We start from the raw sequence: 18,160 nt of genomic DNA, 5'->3' as shown, positions 1-18,160 counted from the left end.
CACTTGATTTTGGTGGGATTTAACTTTTGCTGTGTCTTTTTGTACACATCTAATTGTCCAGAGCCTTTCAACATAGCAACCGCAGAGGCAGCTAAGGTAACCAGCTTCTTGCCAAATTCATTGGGGTATTTTTGTTGCATCATGCAACAAGAGCAGTTATGATGTTGCAAAATGCTTGTGTTGCTGCAATGTTCTTCTCTTGCTGCAATATTGCAAGAAAAGAAACTGCAAATCTTTCAGCAAGCACACATTGTATGCAATTTTGAGCAGCCTTTCAGACTGCAACTCTCGTCAGCTCCAACCATTATGACTATAGGTCAGGGATGATGTGAGCTGTCGTGGAAGAGCACCTGGAGGATGTCAGCTTGGGAAAGGCTGAGTTAGAGAATAATTTGTTAGTTAAGCATAAGAATGGCTCATTTAGGCTACATACATGCTATACCTTTAAAGCACATTTGAAACATTCTTTCCCTCAAAGAATGATGCACTGTAGTTTGCTAAGGGTTTCTGGGAATCGTACCTCTGGAGGGCTAAACTACAGTGCCCAGAATTCATTGAGGCAATGAATATGTTTCAAATGTGCTGTAAAGATAACAACATAAGAAGAGCCTACTGGATCAGGCCAATGGCTCATCTAGTCCATCATCCTGTTCTCATAATGACCAACCAAACCATGCTGATTGTATATGGTGTGTATACAACCTAAGAAATGTGTTTGCTGGACAAAAGATAACTACCTTCAAAATGTGGGGACTTTACAAATGATTCCACACATACACTGTATAGTGCAACTTTTGCCAGTCTGGTGCCCCCAGATGTTTTGGACTACAACAATATTTGTGAAGTCCCAAACATCTGGAGAGCACCAGGTTGGCAAAGGCTGGTATGGAGGAACACTTAGAATGGAAGGCTGTGGGCATTCAAGATAGGAACCTGCCTTATATGCCCCCTCTTCCTTCACTTGGAACATTGTTTCCAATCCTGGGATAGGACAAGTTTTAAACTAAAACAAATACTTAGAAATATAACTTTGCTAGATTAGACCAAAACTCCATGAAAATCAGAAAGAGCCAGTTACTATTGTTCTTTATATCTCTTTCCATCTGTAACATGATTCCCCATAATCTGAAAATGCTTTTCGTTTAGCATGAAACCTATTAGCCATAATTGCTTTTAAAACCCGGTTATGGAAAACCAATCTGTAAGATTAAAATTTGAAGAAACTTGACCACTTCCATTTATCTGTTTCTTTTCTTCTTTTACATGCATGGTTTCTCTTCCCTGTTTTTTAAGCATTAAGTCAATTAAGTCATAAGTTGAGACAAAAAGAAAGAAAGAAAGAAAGGTAGAGTTGCAGTCTGCTTAATTAGAAACAGGAAGTTTTCTTTATATTTGAGACACAATGATCTATTTATTAGAAACTGCTCTTCTGTAGTATGGACCGTTTCTTCATGTCATGCTGCCTGAATAATGCCTGTTGAGGATGGGAGAACAATAATAGTGTCACAAGCAAGCTCAGTGAGGGTATAAATAGCTTTCTTCCAGACTGAAAGGCTGAATCCACCATTAAGTTGCATGCAGCTGCACGGGTGAAGGTGGGTGGATAAGAGCAGCTCTGACAGAATATAATGGTAACCTGGTACACAGAGGTCCTGTTTCTCAGATTGCGTCACTCCACACGGCCTTTGTTCCCCAACCTAAATTGCAGCTCTGTGCCAAGTGGAGTGGGGTGCAATAAGCTCTTGGCAAATGTGAAGAAGGATGGTACTGATAAAGGATGAAATCTCTGTTGCACTTCAACCATTAGTTTTTGGGGACAAGTTAGTTTCTAACCTTGAGTTCATGCATGTTGTTAATTGAAAGAACATTTGGGGATCTTTAGCAAAGAGTTAGTAAGTTCTTTTTACACGCTTCTTTCAAATTAAAAAGGCAATCAGGCAATTTAATATAGGCTCATTTTTCACATTTACCCATTCCCCCGGAATTGAACAGGTGGCCCTTTAAGAGATGGGGTTATGAAAAATATCTGCTTTTAATGACTGCATTAGGACATAGCAAAAAATGTTTTAGTCGCAAAAAAAGCATAGACAAGGAGATCAGAAGCCTTCATTTCTGTTTTTAACTAGCTGCTGCTTAGCTTTATGCGCAAACCCAGACAAACTGTGGTTAGTCTTAACTATGGCTTACTGCAAGGATGGGGAAAGTGGATGCAAGGAGCTGGAGTCAATATCTGAAGAGCCATGGGTTCCAAATCCGTGGTTTACTGAAAGGAGACATTTTTGTACTCTGGTTCACGAAGCTAGCTTGCTTTAATAAACCATATGTGAGGAGGCACTTTCACAGGAATTCTCTTGCCCACGGTCATGTTCCCACACTCCATTTTGCCTAGTTCAGTCTACTTCACCACCTGTCTCCTTTTCCATCTTCTCCCTTATCCAAACATCTTCATTCTGTTTCTCATCCCCAACCCCTCAGTGTCATGTCATTTCATTTTATGGGACAGACTCCAAGCTGTTGATCTTCACAGCAGGCTAGGTAGCTTCCTTGCAAGTAAAGGCAGAAGTGAGGAAGGCATAAATCAGCTTTGTGGCAGATCAACTCCAGAAGAATCTCCCCAGCTGGGGCTGTTTTTATTCCATTCTCCTTGGAGACGTGAGAATGGCCTCTGTTACCTGTTTCAAGAATCTTGGGAGTGGGCCTGGACATTCTCAGCTGTGGTGTGAAACCAAGTGCTGAGGGAAAGTCCTGAAGTTTTCTCCCCGAGTGAGCATTTTCTGACCCCAAACCTATTTTTCTGCAAATGTCTGGAGCTTGAGGACTGTATCAAACCCTAAATCAATTATATTCATCCAGAGGTCGTGATTCTTAGCATACCTACTGTCAGTTTGGTATCCCATTTTTTCTCCATCACATATGGGCTCCCAAAGAGAGAAGACTAATACTGAAGTTCGTTGAAGAAACTTAGGTGAAAGTGCACAGAGCAAATGCAAATATGCAAATGGAAGAAAAGATGAAAAAGTGGTAAGAAAGCTGTAGGGAGGGGAGGCAGTTTACTGTTCAGAGCGGAATAATGTGCAAGACTGGGATTATTGAGCCGGTTCTAGCAGATTTTTTTTTCTTCTTTCTTTGTAATCTACAAGAGAACATTTTTAATATAGACATCGACTCCATACAAGACATGTGGTTTTGGTTTGACTCATGGTCTAGTTGTCCATTTTCCAAGAAAAAAACACTAAAAAAAAACACTTTTCAGACATTCACAGAAGTTCCCAGGTGGAATATTTCCCATAGGAGAAACAGATACAGAGTTATCAGCACTACTTGCTTTCTTCAGAGAGTCTTTCCAAAGAGTTTCTCTAACCAGGGAAAGGGTGGGAACAAGACTTGATAGACACCCGCCACTGGCGTTTATTTACCAAAGACATAGTGTAATGTGACGCCACTACATAGAACCAAATTGTGCATGTTAAAATACAGTTTCAATTCAAAAACAAAAACCCAGGACAGTAAAATGGGAAAAAAGCAAATCTTATTTTAAAAAAGGAACTAAAATTACTCCAGAAAGCAACTGAGTTGTCTTCACATCCAATTTTTTTAAAAAATCCCAACAAGAAAGTACAAACCCCAAGCGCTCTCCCTTCATATTTAAAAACGCCCGTGCCAAAAAACACAACTTAAGGCATTCCTGTCAATCCATACGTCTATCTCCCTGCCACGAAGCTGGATCCTGTTCATCATATGGCAGGCTCTTTCGGCGACTTCCGGGGATTCAAATCGGACCATGCCACACCCTTTGGACTTGCCGTTCTCCATTTTGATGTCTGCATACATGACGTGGCCACACTCATTGAACTTGTCTTTCAGCATTTTCCACATGAAATCAAAAGGAAGATTTCTCACAAAAATCTGGCAAGCCTTCCTGGCTACACCGGCGGTGGTGGCAGGTCCTCCGTTCCCGAGGGCGCCGGTGAAGCTTCCAGCGGCAAAGTTCCCTCTGTCCATCTCCATCGTACTCTCGAAGGTGCTCCCCATGGCGAGCCCCATCCTGTCTAGCCCTGCCCCCATGCCCTGCCCCATGGCGGGCCCCATCCTGTCCATGTTGGTTGCTGCAGCCCCCATGCGGTTGAGACCCATTCTGTCCATGTTGCTGGCCACAATACTGTCCAGTCCGATCCTGTTGATGGAGGCCATCCCGAGGTGGTCCAGCCCCGCGGGCATCCTGTCCATCATGGGCCCCATCCCTGCGGGCCCCATCCCCGCAGAGACCATGTGGTCCATGCCCAGGCCCATCCTTTCTATGCTGGAGCTTTCGGTCCATGCCAGTGCCCATGCGGTCCATGGTTGTGCCGACGCAGTCCATGGCGGATCCAATGCGGTCAATGCCAAACCCTAGCCCTGTGCCCATCCTCTCCATCTCCATCCGGTCTATCCCAGAGCCCATGCGGTCTATGTTGAACGCCAAGTGGTCTATCCCGAGGGGAGCCATCCGGTCAATGCCGGAGCCCATCCTGTCTATGCCGGAGGCCATGCGGTCCAGCACCAGCCCCATCTTGGAGCCCACTCTTTCTATGCCATGCCCCATGCCCGAGGAGAGCCTATTGATGCCCGTGGCCATGCGGTCGATCATGGAGATGCTGGCCCTGCCTCTGCCACCACCCAGCCCCCTGTCCAGGGTGTCTCCAAAGCTACGAGCCATCCCCATTTCGTTCCTCGGGAAGTCTCTTTCAAACCCGCCTCCACGGTCCATTTCGCTCATCCTGCCCAGGTTCATCCCAGAAGGGAAACAGCCCAGATTCTCCATTCCGCTGAAAGGCCCTTCCATCCCTCCCATTTTGTTCATTCCAAAGCCCAAGCCTTCTATGCCCATTCCTCCAGGTCCCAGGTTGCCCTTACCCAAACCCTTGTTCAAATGGTTTGCATCAATAGGTATTCCTCCTGGCCCCAGTCCCATGCCAATGCCTCTGAGTCCATGAGGAAGCTGCTGGGGCCGCTCCAGAGGGAAGAAGTCCCCTTTCGGCAAGGCTCGCTCATCCATCTTCACATGCATCGGTCTATCAAACAGCAGCTGCCCATTGAACATGGAAATGGCCTGAACAGCTTCAATAGCCTGCTCAAAAGTCACTGTGCCAATATCCCGGCTCCTGCCAACTTTGTCTTCCAGGATGTCTGCCCGGACCACTACGCCAGCCATGCTGAACACCTCCTTCAACTTCTTCCAGCCAACTTTGTAATCCACATTGGCCACAAAGACCGTTCTCCCAAGCCTGCCTGCCTGCAGGGCATGAATGATCTCTTTGGGGATGTTTGGGTTATTGAGGATGCTGGGAGGGATGTTGACCATCCCGGGGCCACCGGGACCAGGGCCGATCCCCATCCCGCCACCAGATGCAGCCATGGCCTTCTGTACGGCTCTCCTCACATGCTCTCCATCAGGATCCCCCTTCACTTTCAAGGGCCACCCGCTGAGGCTGTGCTTGCTGAGAACCTCCACAGCCTTCTTCATGCTCTCTTCCATCTTGAACTTGACAACAGCACATCCCCTTGACTTTCCTTCAGCGTCCATTAAGAGATCCGCGTATGTTACCTCACCAACTTTCTCTTTGACTAGATCTTTGAGGTACTGCCACTTCACATCGAAGGGGATGTTGGTAATGAAGGCTCGGTATCTTTTTGAAGGGCTGGCATGGGGCTCAAAGCGACTCCCTTCTTGCCCCTTTGGCATTTTTCTCCTTCCTTTTCTCGTTCTGTTTTGGCCGTTCGCCTTCACTCTTGGGGACGCCATCCCGACGCCATTCTCAGCCCCATTGGCTGCCACCATCCCTCCGCCGGCCAATGCCCCGGCTTCCACCATCTTGGCGCTGCCCTCCAAAACCACCGCCATTTATTGCTCCTTCTCAGCCCGTTGCCCGCGCGAACCGTTCAAGCAGATTTATGTATATTTCTGCTCTACCACAGATATATAGCCTTTTGGTAAATTACTGTCTGTCAGACTCTGGTCTCTCGCTGTGAAATGGGAATAATAAAGATTTATTGCACAGGGTTTTGAAAGGTGAACACAATAAAAGCTAAACAGTACATTGCAAATTAGAAGTGCTATATAAAGTATTTACGGTGCTAGGGATTAATATGAATTGTTAATATCAAAACACATTTGCATTTTTAAAATAATTTTTTCTTCTTTTAGACAGAACCCCCCCTTCAGTATAACTTGTTTCCCGTCACCTTTCTGTAATCATTTCACACACTGCTTCAGTTTGTAATCCTCTTCACTCCTTGTCACATGCATATTAAACCTTCTTTAAATCAGAGATTTAAAATTTTAAAACATGCCTTTCATTCTGTTGCTATAAATACCAGAGACCATCATCAACAAACACTAACAGCTCTTTTGCCCTTTACCAATCGGGATTTTGTTCTCCAAACTTGTTCCATTTTTTAATGTCTACGCTTGATTCTCCCACACTTTATGATGTTTGCAGAAGGGTTTATTGAATTACATATGTTATTGTTCAGCTGGGGACAAATGAACAGGTTGCAAATAATAAGAATGAACTGCAGCTTTTTAGAACAACCTACAAAAAGTAATTGTTCAGTTTCTTGTACCTCTGTTGCTTAGGCTCAATGCTTGCATAACCTTCCTGACATTACTTAACCATGCTTAAGCAGTTGTGAACTGTCTGGGGTATCACACATTTCTTTCCTGCCTTCTTAAGGAGATGCCATCAGTCTTAACCACAGATGATGGATGCATCAGCAGTTCACCATGGTTCAAATTAGGGTTTCTGCAAACAGGATTTGAATCCTAATTTCAACCCCTTCTGGTAGTCATCACTATCAATATAATGTCTAGCCTCAGTTAAACAGTGGCTAACAGAAATTCCCATCCCAGAAGGGAGAGGTGGAAGAAGGGTATGTGCAACTGTGTCAAGTTGCCAAACCATGGTTTGGTGATGGCTAGTGCTCATAGACTGACACCTTCTCCTTCTCCTGACTTTTCCTCCCCTCCCCTGGTTAGCTTCAACTTAAATTTGAACCATTATAACCATGGTTACCACTAAACGGCCTCGGCCCAGTATACCTGAAGGAGTGGCTCCACCCCCATCGTTCTGCCCGGACACTGAGGTCCAGCGCCAAGGGCCTTCTGGCGGTTCCCTCATTGCGAGGAGCAAAGCTACAGGGAACCAGGCAGAGGGCCTTCTCGGTAGTGGCGCCCGCCCTGTGGAACGCCCTCCCATCAGATGTCAAAGCGATAAACAACTACCTGACATTCAGAAGACATCTTAAGGCAGCCCTGTTCAGGAAAGTTTTTAATGTGTGACATTTTAGTGTATTTTTCGTCTCTGTGGAAGCCGCCCAGAGTGGCTGGGGAAACCCAGCCAGATGGGCGGGGTACAAATAATAAATAATATATTATTATTATTATTATTATTATTATTATTATTATTACTACTACTACTACTACTACTACCATAGTTTGCTTCTAAAATCAGAGACTGAAACCAGGATCAGAAATTGGTTTCAATCTCTGGTTTGAAAGCAAACTACAGTAAATGATTATGTTAATACATGTGTAATCTGGCACTGTAGTTAACACTAGCAAGGAAAGAGACCGGGTTTCAGAGTGCTGATTCCCAAGCCATGGTATATTCCAGGTTCCCAATAGCAGGTACAGAGCCTGAATCATAGAATAGAAGGGATCCTGAGGATAATCTAGTCCAGTCCCCTGCAATGCAGGACTATGCCGCTGTCCCTTACCTTGAACCTGCAACCTTGGTGTTATCAGCACCACTCTCTAACCAACTGAGCTAGCCTGCAAATAGATTGTATGTGTGATATATGTATATATACAAGATATATTGTTTCTGAAGTTATCCTGAATGTGTGTAATGAGAAGGCAGTTTCAACATGCATGAGCAAGACTCCCCACCATGTACATGTATAGAAACTTTGCATATTCACCAATGTCTCAACTACCCTTTAGAACAGCGGTTCCCAAACTGTGGTCTGTGGACCACCAGTGGTCCATGAATTTCATTCAGGTTGTCCTGCAGCATGTCTGTGGATTTGTCATTGTACACAACACATCAGTTGCATTAAATACGCATAATGGTTTTGAACTGTACGTTATTGGTTCTTTTATTTCTTATATTTTATTTCATAGAATTCAGATTGTGATGCAGAAAATACTATAATATGACAGTTGCTAAAACAAGTAGAAAAACCCATCAGTTGCCTGCCATTAGATAGGCTAGATCCTTTGTGATTATCAAGTGGTTGGTCGGGGTGGGGATATGAGAGCCACTGCATTAGAACATGTGAAATTTTAGAACTCAGAACAGGCTATTTAATTTTCAGGTTTTAAGTAAAACATTTCTGCAAATGAGAACACACAGTTCTCAATTGTGCAGTTGACAGTACATGGGCAATTAACAGCAGGTAATTTATATGTTAAAATATCTTCAGTTTCCTCTTCCTCCAGTGTGGCTATTTCTTAAGCCACAACCAGCTTGAATTGACTCAGCAGGAACTGCGATAAGGGCAAGATTTTACAGGGGGGTTATTTTTTTCAAAGTGCAATCCTATGCAAGTCTCCACAGAAGTAAATTCCATTAATTTCAGTGAAGCTTACTCTTAGGTAAGTGGGTATAGGATTGCCCCCTTAGCCTGCTGCTTTTTCAAAAGAATTTTTTTATTTAGGTCTAGCGATTTTGCAGGGTAATATGAACCACACAACACTCTTGAGTTTTTAATATTATTTTTAAAGAAGCTTCGCAAAATTCATTTTCGATATGATTTAAAATAAAATCTTGCAATGTTTCTAATGTTGCTAGATTCTGAGGGTATCTTAAAAACAAAACAAAGCACCGTTCCCCGACCCCCACCAGGGAGAAAGCTGGCTGTCCTGGTTCACTTTTTGTCATTTATATTGGCTGGGCTGCTACTCTTGTTATCGGCTGTTCAATTGATAATGAAATCCAAACGGAGAGCCAAACAGCCTCCCTTTGTCTCTGGCGGAGTCGGAAGAAAGGCGGGTGGGGGTGGGGAAGGGGCACTTAATGAGTGTTTGCTCAAATGTAAATCACCCTGTTTTAAGTGAGATGCGTGATTATTTTATCCCGTGCCCCCAGCCCTCCCCTCCGGGTCAACTTTCGTTGTATCTTTATAGATAAAAGGGCATAGACTGTGCTTCCAGGGTGAAGGGGCCACAGGACGGGCATCAGCTCCTCTTTCACTGCGGAGACAAGGATAATTTCTCTCACCACGAGGGGGGCGGGGAATTGATGGGGAAGAATAGAGATGCGATGGATCGGGCAAGGTTTTCTGACACCACCACTCCACTTGATGGATTTATAATTGGTTTTAGTGGTGGCGTTTAAGATACCGTTTTAAGGCTGCCATCGGGGAGTTTTAAGACCCATTCAAGTCCACGGGACTGGACTTCTAAGGTGACTCGTATAGGATCGCGCCGTGCGTGCTGCGTTGGACCTTTAATAGTCCGCAAACCGGCCAGAGCCGTCGGTTATATGGGTAGTATAAAAATGCAAAATAAAAAAATTCCTTCCAGTAGCACCTTAAAGACCAACTGAGTTAGTTCTAGGTATGAGCTTTCGTGTGCATGCACACTTCTTCAGATCTTCTTCAGATCCTTCTGAAGAAGTGTGCATGCACACGAAAGCTCATACCTAGAACTAACTCAGTTGGTCTTTAAGGTGCTACTGGAAGGAATTTTTTTATTTTGTTTTGACCATGGCAGACCAACACGGCTACCTATCTGTAACTAAAAATGCAAAGTTGTTTTTCCAGCTGCTGCTGCTGCTGCTGCTGCTGCGGCAAACTCGGAATGGACTTTGGTGCTGAAGGGGCGCGAGCTCCGTTCAGCCCTGGTGCTAAAAACAAGCTCCTCGGTTAAGAATCCTTATGCACCAGTCTCAGGGTCCTCGGTAGATTTCCAGGAAACTTAAGAAGTGTCCATGCACACGAAAGCTCATACCAGTAACAAACTTAGTTGGTCTCTAAGGTGCTACTGGAAGGATTTATTTATTTTTTGGTAAAACAAAGACAGCCCGCTAAGGGACTGTCCACAGATCCCTGGGGGAGAGGGGGTCCCCGGGGGCGACTTTGGTAACGTGGCTCCTTGAGCGAGGACATTTATTTTCCACACCAATTCCTTTCGGTGCAGTTGGCCTTTTATTGATCTTCGCAGCAGCTACCCGTCTAAACACACCGTAGGTGGTGGTAGTTGTGTTTTGGCGCCCCTTTGGCGCCCCATCCTGTGCGCTTAGGCTAGCCGGGCACCCCAACCCTGCCAATACTAGTCATTGCCCAGCTTGCTACTAAGGTCTTTCCTCTCCCCCTCCCTCTCTCCCTCTGTTCCGGTTGCTGCCATAGTGATGCTTGGGAGCAGATTAGCCTCCTATACCAGGGGTGGGGGTGGGGAGGCGACTAGGAGGCGTGTTTATGTGGGAGGTTTCTGCCGCTGCTCCACATTCATTTCTCCGTCCTCTTCTCCCCTCCGGTGTAAGGGGTTGGGGTGGGGAGAGGCTACCTTAGAGGATCAGAGGTGATCCAGCTCCTCCTCTCGATCCTGGCTGTGATCTGCTGTCCGGCGTGCAGGCGGAAAAGTTTAGTCCAGTCCTCCTTGCCAGGTAACCGCAGCTGCCGGAGGGAGGGAGGGAGGGAGGGACGGCGAGCGCATGGCTTTCCCCGGCTTCCTTAGCTATAGGAGCACATCTGCTCTGTTGGGGGCTCTCTTTTTTTCTTCCTTTCCTCGGATTAGAAAGAAAAGCAGAGCCTAGCAGGTGCCCCATTGGAACTGGAAGTCTGAAACTTGGGAAAGCTAAGAGGGAGAGGGGAAAAGACTAGGCGGACTCCTTATCTTTTGCAGGCCAGTGAGGGAAGCGATTCCTTGAAAGCATTTTTTAAAATCATCCTCTTCAGTGGCAATTGTTATGTGCATTTGTTTTTCTCTGCATTTTCACCCCATAGTGTTTGTTTAAAAAGAAGTGTGTACAATTAAACATGTACTGATTTGTATTATAATGCAGCATCTTAAGCACTAACTAACTTACTCACTCCCTGTCTGTACTGTTCTTTTTATATATATATTTTGGGGGCAATATGACTTTGCAGTACAACTTTAGACATGTTTATTCAGAAGTCAGCCCCACTGTTTTCAATGGAGCTTACTCCCTAGGGTGTCTAGGATTGCACATTTAAAAACAATTGTCATGTTTTTCTGTGAGAGTCGTTGACTTAATCCAGCCCCCCAATTTCCTTCCCCCCCATTTTTACTTTTAAATATAAGAACTAAAAGGATGCTGAGATGGGAGTCCTTGTTCTAAACTCCCTCTAAAGTTATTTGAAAAATTGTTCTAACCCCATTTAAAGCAGCTCTTTGTAAATATTTATGTTCAAGCATGTGAATTACCCTTTATGCAGTATGATCAGTTAAGCTGTGAATATGGGAATAGGGTAACAGGGGAGGATGGAATTGCAAGAGTTGTTAAAACATCTCCTGGGAGCCCACACTTAAACTCCCACTACTCCTACTGTGACACAAGTTTTAAATAAAAGAAAATAAAACTCCTACATAAGGAAAAGATGGACTTAACAAGGCTGGGATGAGTTTGAGGAGGAGGGTTCTAGGAATTTCCAGGTTACTTTATGAAGCGTGTACTAGATAGTGCTTATGCAATGTATTTTTCTTCTAAGGGAGAAATGAAAACTAGACTGAAAAACTTATTGGGTGTTTTGAATTTCCAGTAATCCACACAGAAGCTTAATTTGTTATTTGTGTATGTGGGCTGAGGCATGTTTCATATTTTTCACTCCCTTTAATATTTATTAAGCTCTGAATTCTGAACGTGTTAGTTAAATTTATTTTATTATTTTTGTTTTAGGATTCTTTATCTCATCCTTTCAACAAGTCCCAGTGGTCAGAGTCCCAAACATCTTTTTGGCAGGCACAGGTCCCTTCATCAGGTGCTTTTGGAGAAATACCGCAAAGAGTGTTGTGGGGCAAAGACAGGAATCCTGAGAAATAGGTCTCCTAGGAAAAACTGACTACAGAATTAGGCCCCATTGATACAACAGCATGAAGGAAATCCAATGGGAGCTTGAGCTGGATCCTGATCCATGGAAAAATTCCGGCCCTTTGGATTCTTTCTAATATCAGTAACCCAAGCCTGCAGAGCAAATGCCCCTCTTATAATACAGTGGACGCTCGGGTTGAGAACGTGATCCATGCGGGATGCACGTTTGCAACCCACGTCTGCGCATGCGCGGGTTGCGTTTTGGCGCTTCTACGCAAAGCGTGATTTAGCGCTTCTGCGCATGCATGACCGACGAAACCTGGAAATAACCCGTTCCGGTACTTCCAGATTTCGGTGGTCTGCAACCCGAAAAAACGCAACCTGAAGCGGCTGTGTAACCCGAGGTATGACTGTAGATGTACCGTATTTTTCGCCCTATATGACGCACCGTCCCATAAGGCGCACCTAGTTTTTTGGGGGGGAAATAAAGGGGAAAAAATTATTTCCCCCCCCTAGGTGCGGGGCTGGGGCGGGGGAGGCCCAAGCTTCCCCCGCCCCAGCCCCCAAACAGGCAGCTCTCTGCAAGCCATGGGAGCCCAGTGCGCACAGGCGTCTGCATGCAGGCAACTCTCCGCAAGCAGCGGGAGCGCTCCCGCTGCTTGCGGAGAGGTCCGCGAAGCCTGCAGAGCAAGAGGGGTCGGTGCACACCGACCCCTCTCACTCTCCAGGCTTCAGCGAAAGCCTGCATTTGCCCCATAGGACGCACACACATTTCCCCTTCATTTTTGGAGGGGAAAAAGTGCGTCCTATAGGGCGAAAAATACGGTAATTAATAACTCAGATAATGTTTGTGTCCTCAAAAAGTATTTCTCAATTCCACGAGAGAGCCTTGTTTAAGAAATCCTTGCATTTTACACAAAAGAATCCTTTTTTTTCTATGGAGAAAAAACATGCTAAATGCTGGCTTTGTTTTCTTGGTGCAGGCAGTGCAGACTACTGGAGAACTAAATCCACACCACAGATGTGAAAACAACAACCCCAAAAGATGCACCACTGAAGAAAAGCTTTGGTTTGGTGAGAATGAAGGAGACAAGGTTTTGGATGTGAGATATAACCCCATATATCCCGATGCTTACGCAGAAAATATGACAACGTATCAGAATGGCTGTGGAAACGGCACCTCTGTTACCTGTATGGTGATGGATCATAAGGAATCGAAGCACTGCAATACCTCCTTAGGTCAGAGTGGTGACCCAAGTCGCAGCTATGAAAATGAAGGCCAGGATGATAAAGTCAGCCCTTCCAAACTCATGCACTTTTTCTCCACTCCTCGGAAAAGATCTGGCTCCAATGTGGAAAGGCCTCGTTCTCTGATAGTCATGGGGAACCCCTCAACATGGAATGCCCTGTCTTCCATCAGGAAAATAGGATCTTTCAAGAAGTTAAAATCCTCCGTTCTCCAAGGAATGCCAGCCAAGGAAGACTCTGACACCTTAAATGATAGCGTGTTGGAGAATAATATCAGAAAGCGTGTCCCAAACAATACGTTGGTGAGAGTTCAAACAAACAGGTATTCTTATTCAGGGCCACTACATGACTCGCAAAGCACAACAGACAATGCTTTTGTTTCTGATCATTCTGACGGGGAGGAAGGCGATGATTCCTTCCTGAGGAACACTCGCAGGTCACGCAGCATCAGGCGTGCCTATGGGATTGGCCGTATAAATTTATTAGACACCGATAAAATCCAGGGCCATCAGGACGCTACCAGGACGGTATCCCCTGTCATACAGGAGGCCCAGATTTGCGAAATAGTAGTGAAAGATTCTGAAAGCAGCAAAGTCATCTACCGGAGGAGCAAAAGCACAGATAACCTGAACTTCCTGAAAAAGAGCTCATTCAAAAGGAAGTCGACCTCAAACCTCACCGACCTCAAAGTAGTGAACGAAAAGCAGACTCCACAGAGAACAACAAGTATTTCTTCAGCAGACTCTGACAAAGCCAGCAGGAACTCGGAGCGCCAGTCGAAACGCTGGAAGAGCCCAATCAGGGCGAAGGATTTCGACAGAGTTTTGAAACTTGTCAGCAACGTTGCTGACGTTGCGTTGAAGAAAGACAGTCCCAAGAACGAGATCCCATCCTCTAATGAGCCGAACCAGAGGACTAGATCAAACAGTCGGCTGCATGATGATTACTCACGTCGGGTTTCCAGCAACACTGAGAAAGACAGGCGGAGGTGTGCACCTCCCAGGAGCAGCCCAGACTCTACCGTTTCCACATCGAGTGTCCAGAGTTCTGAGGATGACAATGTTGCGGCTAATACATTAACCCTCGAAGGCAGCGGTCTCAGGATGTCGTCCTCTGACCTTCCAGATTCGATGTCTTCGCCGCCTCCACTTCAGGACGTTGGGACAATCGCAAACGAAGTGTTTTACGAAGACTCTGATGAGCCAAGAAGTTCTCGCCAGTTTACATGCAGCAGCACTGAGCATCCTGCCAGACCTGTCATCCCCAAGCCGCAGAGCCCTTGTGCCGAAAACCTCAAGTGCAATATGGATTTCCGTTGTCCTGACAGGAACAGCACCTTGTCACTCAGCTCCGTGGAAAGCGAGGGAAGAGGGGATGGGCCTTCTGCCAAGCTAGGGAAGAGCCCTGTTTGCTTCCAGGATTCGGTGCAAGCTGTGTTCTTTGACGACACAAATGAAGACAGTGGCATCAGCAGCCACTCTCAGCTGAGTCTCAATTTAGCTGTGAGTGTTGATGAAAAGAAGGAGGAGGTAAGGAGGAAAGCAAGCCCCATGCCTGTAAGGAAGGAGTGATACTCCTTAGATTACTTGTGTGGCTTAGATAACTTGTGTGTATGTTTTAACCACTCTTGCAGTTATATTATCTGCATATTTACTCAGAAGTAAGTAAGTGTGCAAAGAAGTGTGTATACAATTCCATTTCGAAGGTGAAACTGGAGTAGTTTGCCCTCCTGTGCACATTAATAAAGAAAGCCATGGAAGGGAGATGGCTTGTGTACATTTTTGAGGGCAGCACTGTTGCAATTTGCAGCCTCACCACCTTGTGACAGGATCAAGACCAAGCAGGATCCAGCTAGGTGAGTCCCATGGCTGGAGCCCTGTCAAAAGACACTTAGTGTAAGCCACATGGTAGTGGCCATGGTGCTAAACAGTTAAGGGACCTTGAAGTCACTCCCAAGCATGCTAAAATTATACAGAAGGCTTCACAATGACAGGAGCTGCATACACAGATCTTAACAGGTTGTTGCAGTTCTGCCATGTTTGAACGGTGGTATGTGTTGGTACATTATTTAAAGGCACAGTTAGGGGCATATTTCAAAAATAATCCATTCTTTACTGAGCTCTGTTTATGAATTGGCAGCTGTGGGTGACATATGATTCCAATAATTAAGAGTGACCCCATGGTTAACTTTCTTAATCATTTCAGATGTATTCCTCATCTGTAATCCTTGTCTCAATAGCCCTGTTCTGTATAGCGCTTGAATGTTGTAACAGTCATTATTATAGTTGTTAAGATATGCACATAACATGCAGGTGTCTAGTCCTGTTGGTTTGGAGAGAATAACTTAAAAGAAAGTTCAAAACTTTTGGTGGGTCAGTCAGAACTTCCATCCAGAAAGGATTTAAGTGTCCTGCAATGGAACCTTGTTCCGTTTATCTTGTCCACCAATCCCTACCTCTCTTTTCATATGCCCATTGGCCTTTGACACTGTATACCAGGAGTGGCTAACCTGTGGCCATCCAGATGTTGGAATCGAACTCCCATCACCCCACCCAGCATGGCCAATGGGGATGATGGAAGTTGTAGCCCAACAACATCTGGAGGGCCAAAGGTATTCTTCCCCCAACACTCACCCTGTTATATACCATTCCTGGAATATTTAAAAGCATTTAAAAGAAGTAAATCTTGGGAGCAGAACTATGTTAAGTAAATACATCAGCATGTTAAATTCCCAGCGCATCCCAACAGCACAAATATACCTGTAATTGTGTGAGATATTGAGGCACAGAAGTGCTATATCTTTAGCAAAAGCTGGGGACAGAATTTGTGGAGCAGCAGGGATGGAACCACTTTCTGCTGCACTCAGGCTCCATGCTTTTTCTTATTTTGCTTCCTGTTTTTTAACTTGCAACGTATACCGGCAGTTACATCATTGCAGGATTGCAAGGAGGTTAATTAGGTAAAACTCCAATATCTCTTTCTGGTATAAATATAAAGCAGCTGTTGGTGTTCTGAAGGTCTATGTCAAACCTGCCCAGTGCATCTATGATACATGCTTCATACAGTTTAGGCTAAAACTTGCTATGAGTGAATGGAACGGTGTAAAAATAATGCAGAAATGTTGTGGCTCAGCAAGACTGACCTACTTGCTATAAGTAGCAGTTAGTAAAACCAAAAAGTGTGTGTGTGTGTGTGTGTGTTTTCACTTTCTCAGGCTCCTTCTATTAGCTTAATTTGTTATGTTGTAGTTTTGCATAACTTCATTAATTCTACAAATCACATTCCTTCCCCCAACCATTTTGTAGAATCTGAAAGATGGTATTCAACTCAACTTTACTCAGAGATGACCCACTGAAATTAATGAACATAACTAAATTAGGTCCATTAATTTCAATGTGTCTGCTGTGAGTAAAACTTAAGTCTAATACCACCCAATGTTTTCCATCGCTTAGACTTCCTGTATTTTGTAATACTTAGCGTAACTGGTTAGATACTTTTATTCTTTTGGAACAACATGTATCTAAAATGTTATATTGCAGATGTGCGAAGGGAAGAGCCACCTCTAGCACAATAGCTGAATCACATGGTGGCGGGCAAAGAGGAATAAAAACAGTCCATATTTCACCTCTTGCAAACTGCTACACTGTGTGGAAGGATGAAAGAATGTCAGGGCTTCAGAATAGTTCTAGGTGTTAAGTAATAAAGCTTCAAAATGCACTGCAAATCCTACACAGATTCTGTCACTGGAATAAACGGTAGAGATCTGCATAAGAACATTTATGTGAAGAGAGCCAGCGTGGTGTGGAGCAGTACCTGGGACACCAGGATTACAAGTCCCCACTCAGCCATGAAGCCCAGAAGGCGATCTTGAGTTAAGTCACTGCCTCTGAGCCTAACCTACCCCACAGGGTTGTTGTAAAGATAAATAAGGAGAGAACTATGTACAGTGGTACCTTGGGTTATAGACGCTTCAGGTTACAGGCGCTTCAGGTTACAGACTCCACTAAATCAGAAATAGTACCTCGGGTTAAGAACTTTCCTTCAGGATGAGAGCAGAAATCGCACAGTGGTGGCAGCGGGAAGCCCCATTAGCTAAAGTGGTACCTCAGGTTCAGAACCGTTTCAGGTTAAGAACGGACCTCCAGAACAAATTAAGTTCTTAACCTGAGGTACCACTGTACATACGTCACCTTGAGCTCCTTGAGGAAACAAGGGAAATAAATGTGATGATAAAATGAATAAATAAAAACTAAGTATGTAAATATAGTTCCTTGGGCACAGGGGAGGCCCATGCATTAGGCGAGGTGAAGCCATTTGCTTCAGGTTGTGGATCTGACCCCTTCCTCCCAGCTTCATGGGTGCAATGGTGGGAGCAGGGAAGGAGACCTGGGGAGGAGGTTGTCATGAGGGCAGCGGCAGGGCGTTTTGCTTGGGCATAGCGCAGTGGTAGAATCATAGAATTATAGAGTTGGAAGATGCCCCAAGGGTCATCTAGTCCAACCCCCTGCCATGCAGAAATCTCAGTTTGCATCCAGTAGGTCCAAATTTCAGTCCCTGGCATCTACAGCCAAGAAGGATAGCAAGTAGCAGGGTCAGGAGTGGGCTCTGTACAAGACTTGGCTAGCAAATAGACAGAAATGCACTTAGTGGTTCAACACATTGTAATACGGCTTCACGTTTCCCCCCCAAAAATGCTTTTCTGTGACCCAGAATCTGCTCTGTACCAAATATTTGGGTTGTAAGTCTTTGCGTCTTTAGTGATATTGTTACTTAATTGGCTGGAAGAGAGTTTGCATGTTCTGCCTTCCTTAGAGCTAGTAACGTTTGAATGAAAGCTTGTAAGTCGTGCTCCTGATTCTGAAGCAAAGTACCAAAAGAAG

The 18,160-nt window shown here is 44.9% G+C and overlaps 1 protein-coding gene, 1 long non-coding RNA gene and 1 pseudogene across 6 annotated transcripts in view; 1 reads left to right on the top strand and 2 right to left on the bottom strand.

Annotated features, from left to right (window-relative positions):
• Nucleotides 1-18,160, top strand: part of SPATA13 (spermatogenesis associated 13) — a 99,798-nt gene that overhangs the window by 44,070 nt on the left and 37,568 nt on the right. For 2 of the 4 annotated variants that reach the window (XM_081860101.1, XM_081860099.1), the window contains exon 2: nucleotides 13,016-14,809. The exons of 1 other annotated variant lie outside the window; for it this stretch is intronic. In XM_081860101.1, coding sequence (XP_081716227.1) covers nucleotides 13,016-14,809 — 1,794 coding nt within the window. Of the gene's footprint in view, nucleotides 1-10,556; nucleotides 10,647-13,015; nucleotides 14,810-18,160 lie in introns of those variants that run through there. One more of the 4 variants, XM_081860100.1, reaches the window with a different exon arrangement.
• On the bottom strand, nucleotides 1,367-2,663 carry LOC309341314. The gene is made up of 2 exons (XR_014156201.1): nucleotides 2,188-2,663; nucleotides 1,367-1,474 (listed from the first exon to the last, which is right to left on the bottom strand). It is a non-coding gene; the product is annotated as an uncharacterized lncRNA (long non-coding RNA).
• Nucleotides 3,218-5,779, bottom strand: LOC309340551 (heterogeneous nuclear ribonucleoprotein M pseudogene; annotated as a pseudogene). The gene has a single exon. The product of its transcript is annotated as a heterogeneous nuclear ribonucleoprotein M pseudogene (transcript).

The sequence above is a fragment of the Podarcis erhardii genome (genome assembly GCF_964252035.2).
Source record: "Podarcis erhardii genome assembly, chromosome: 4".
NCBI lineage: Eukaryota > Metazoa > Chordata > Lepidosauria > Squamata > Lacertidae > Podarcis > Podarcis erhardii.
The sequence above is the reverse complement of the archived record's forward strand: the minus strand, read 5'-3'. Positions and strand labels throughout refer to the sequence as shown.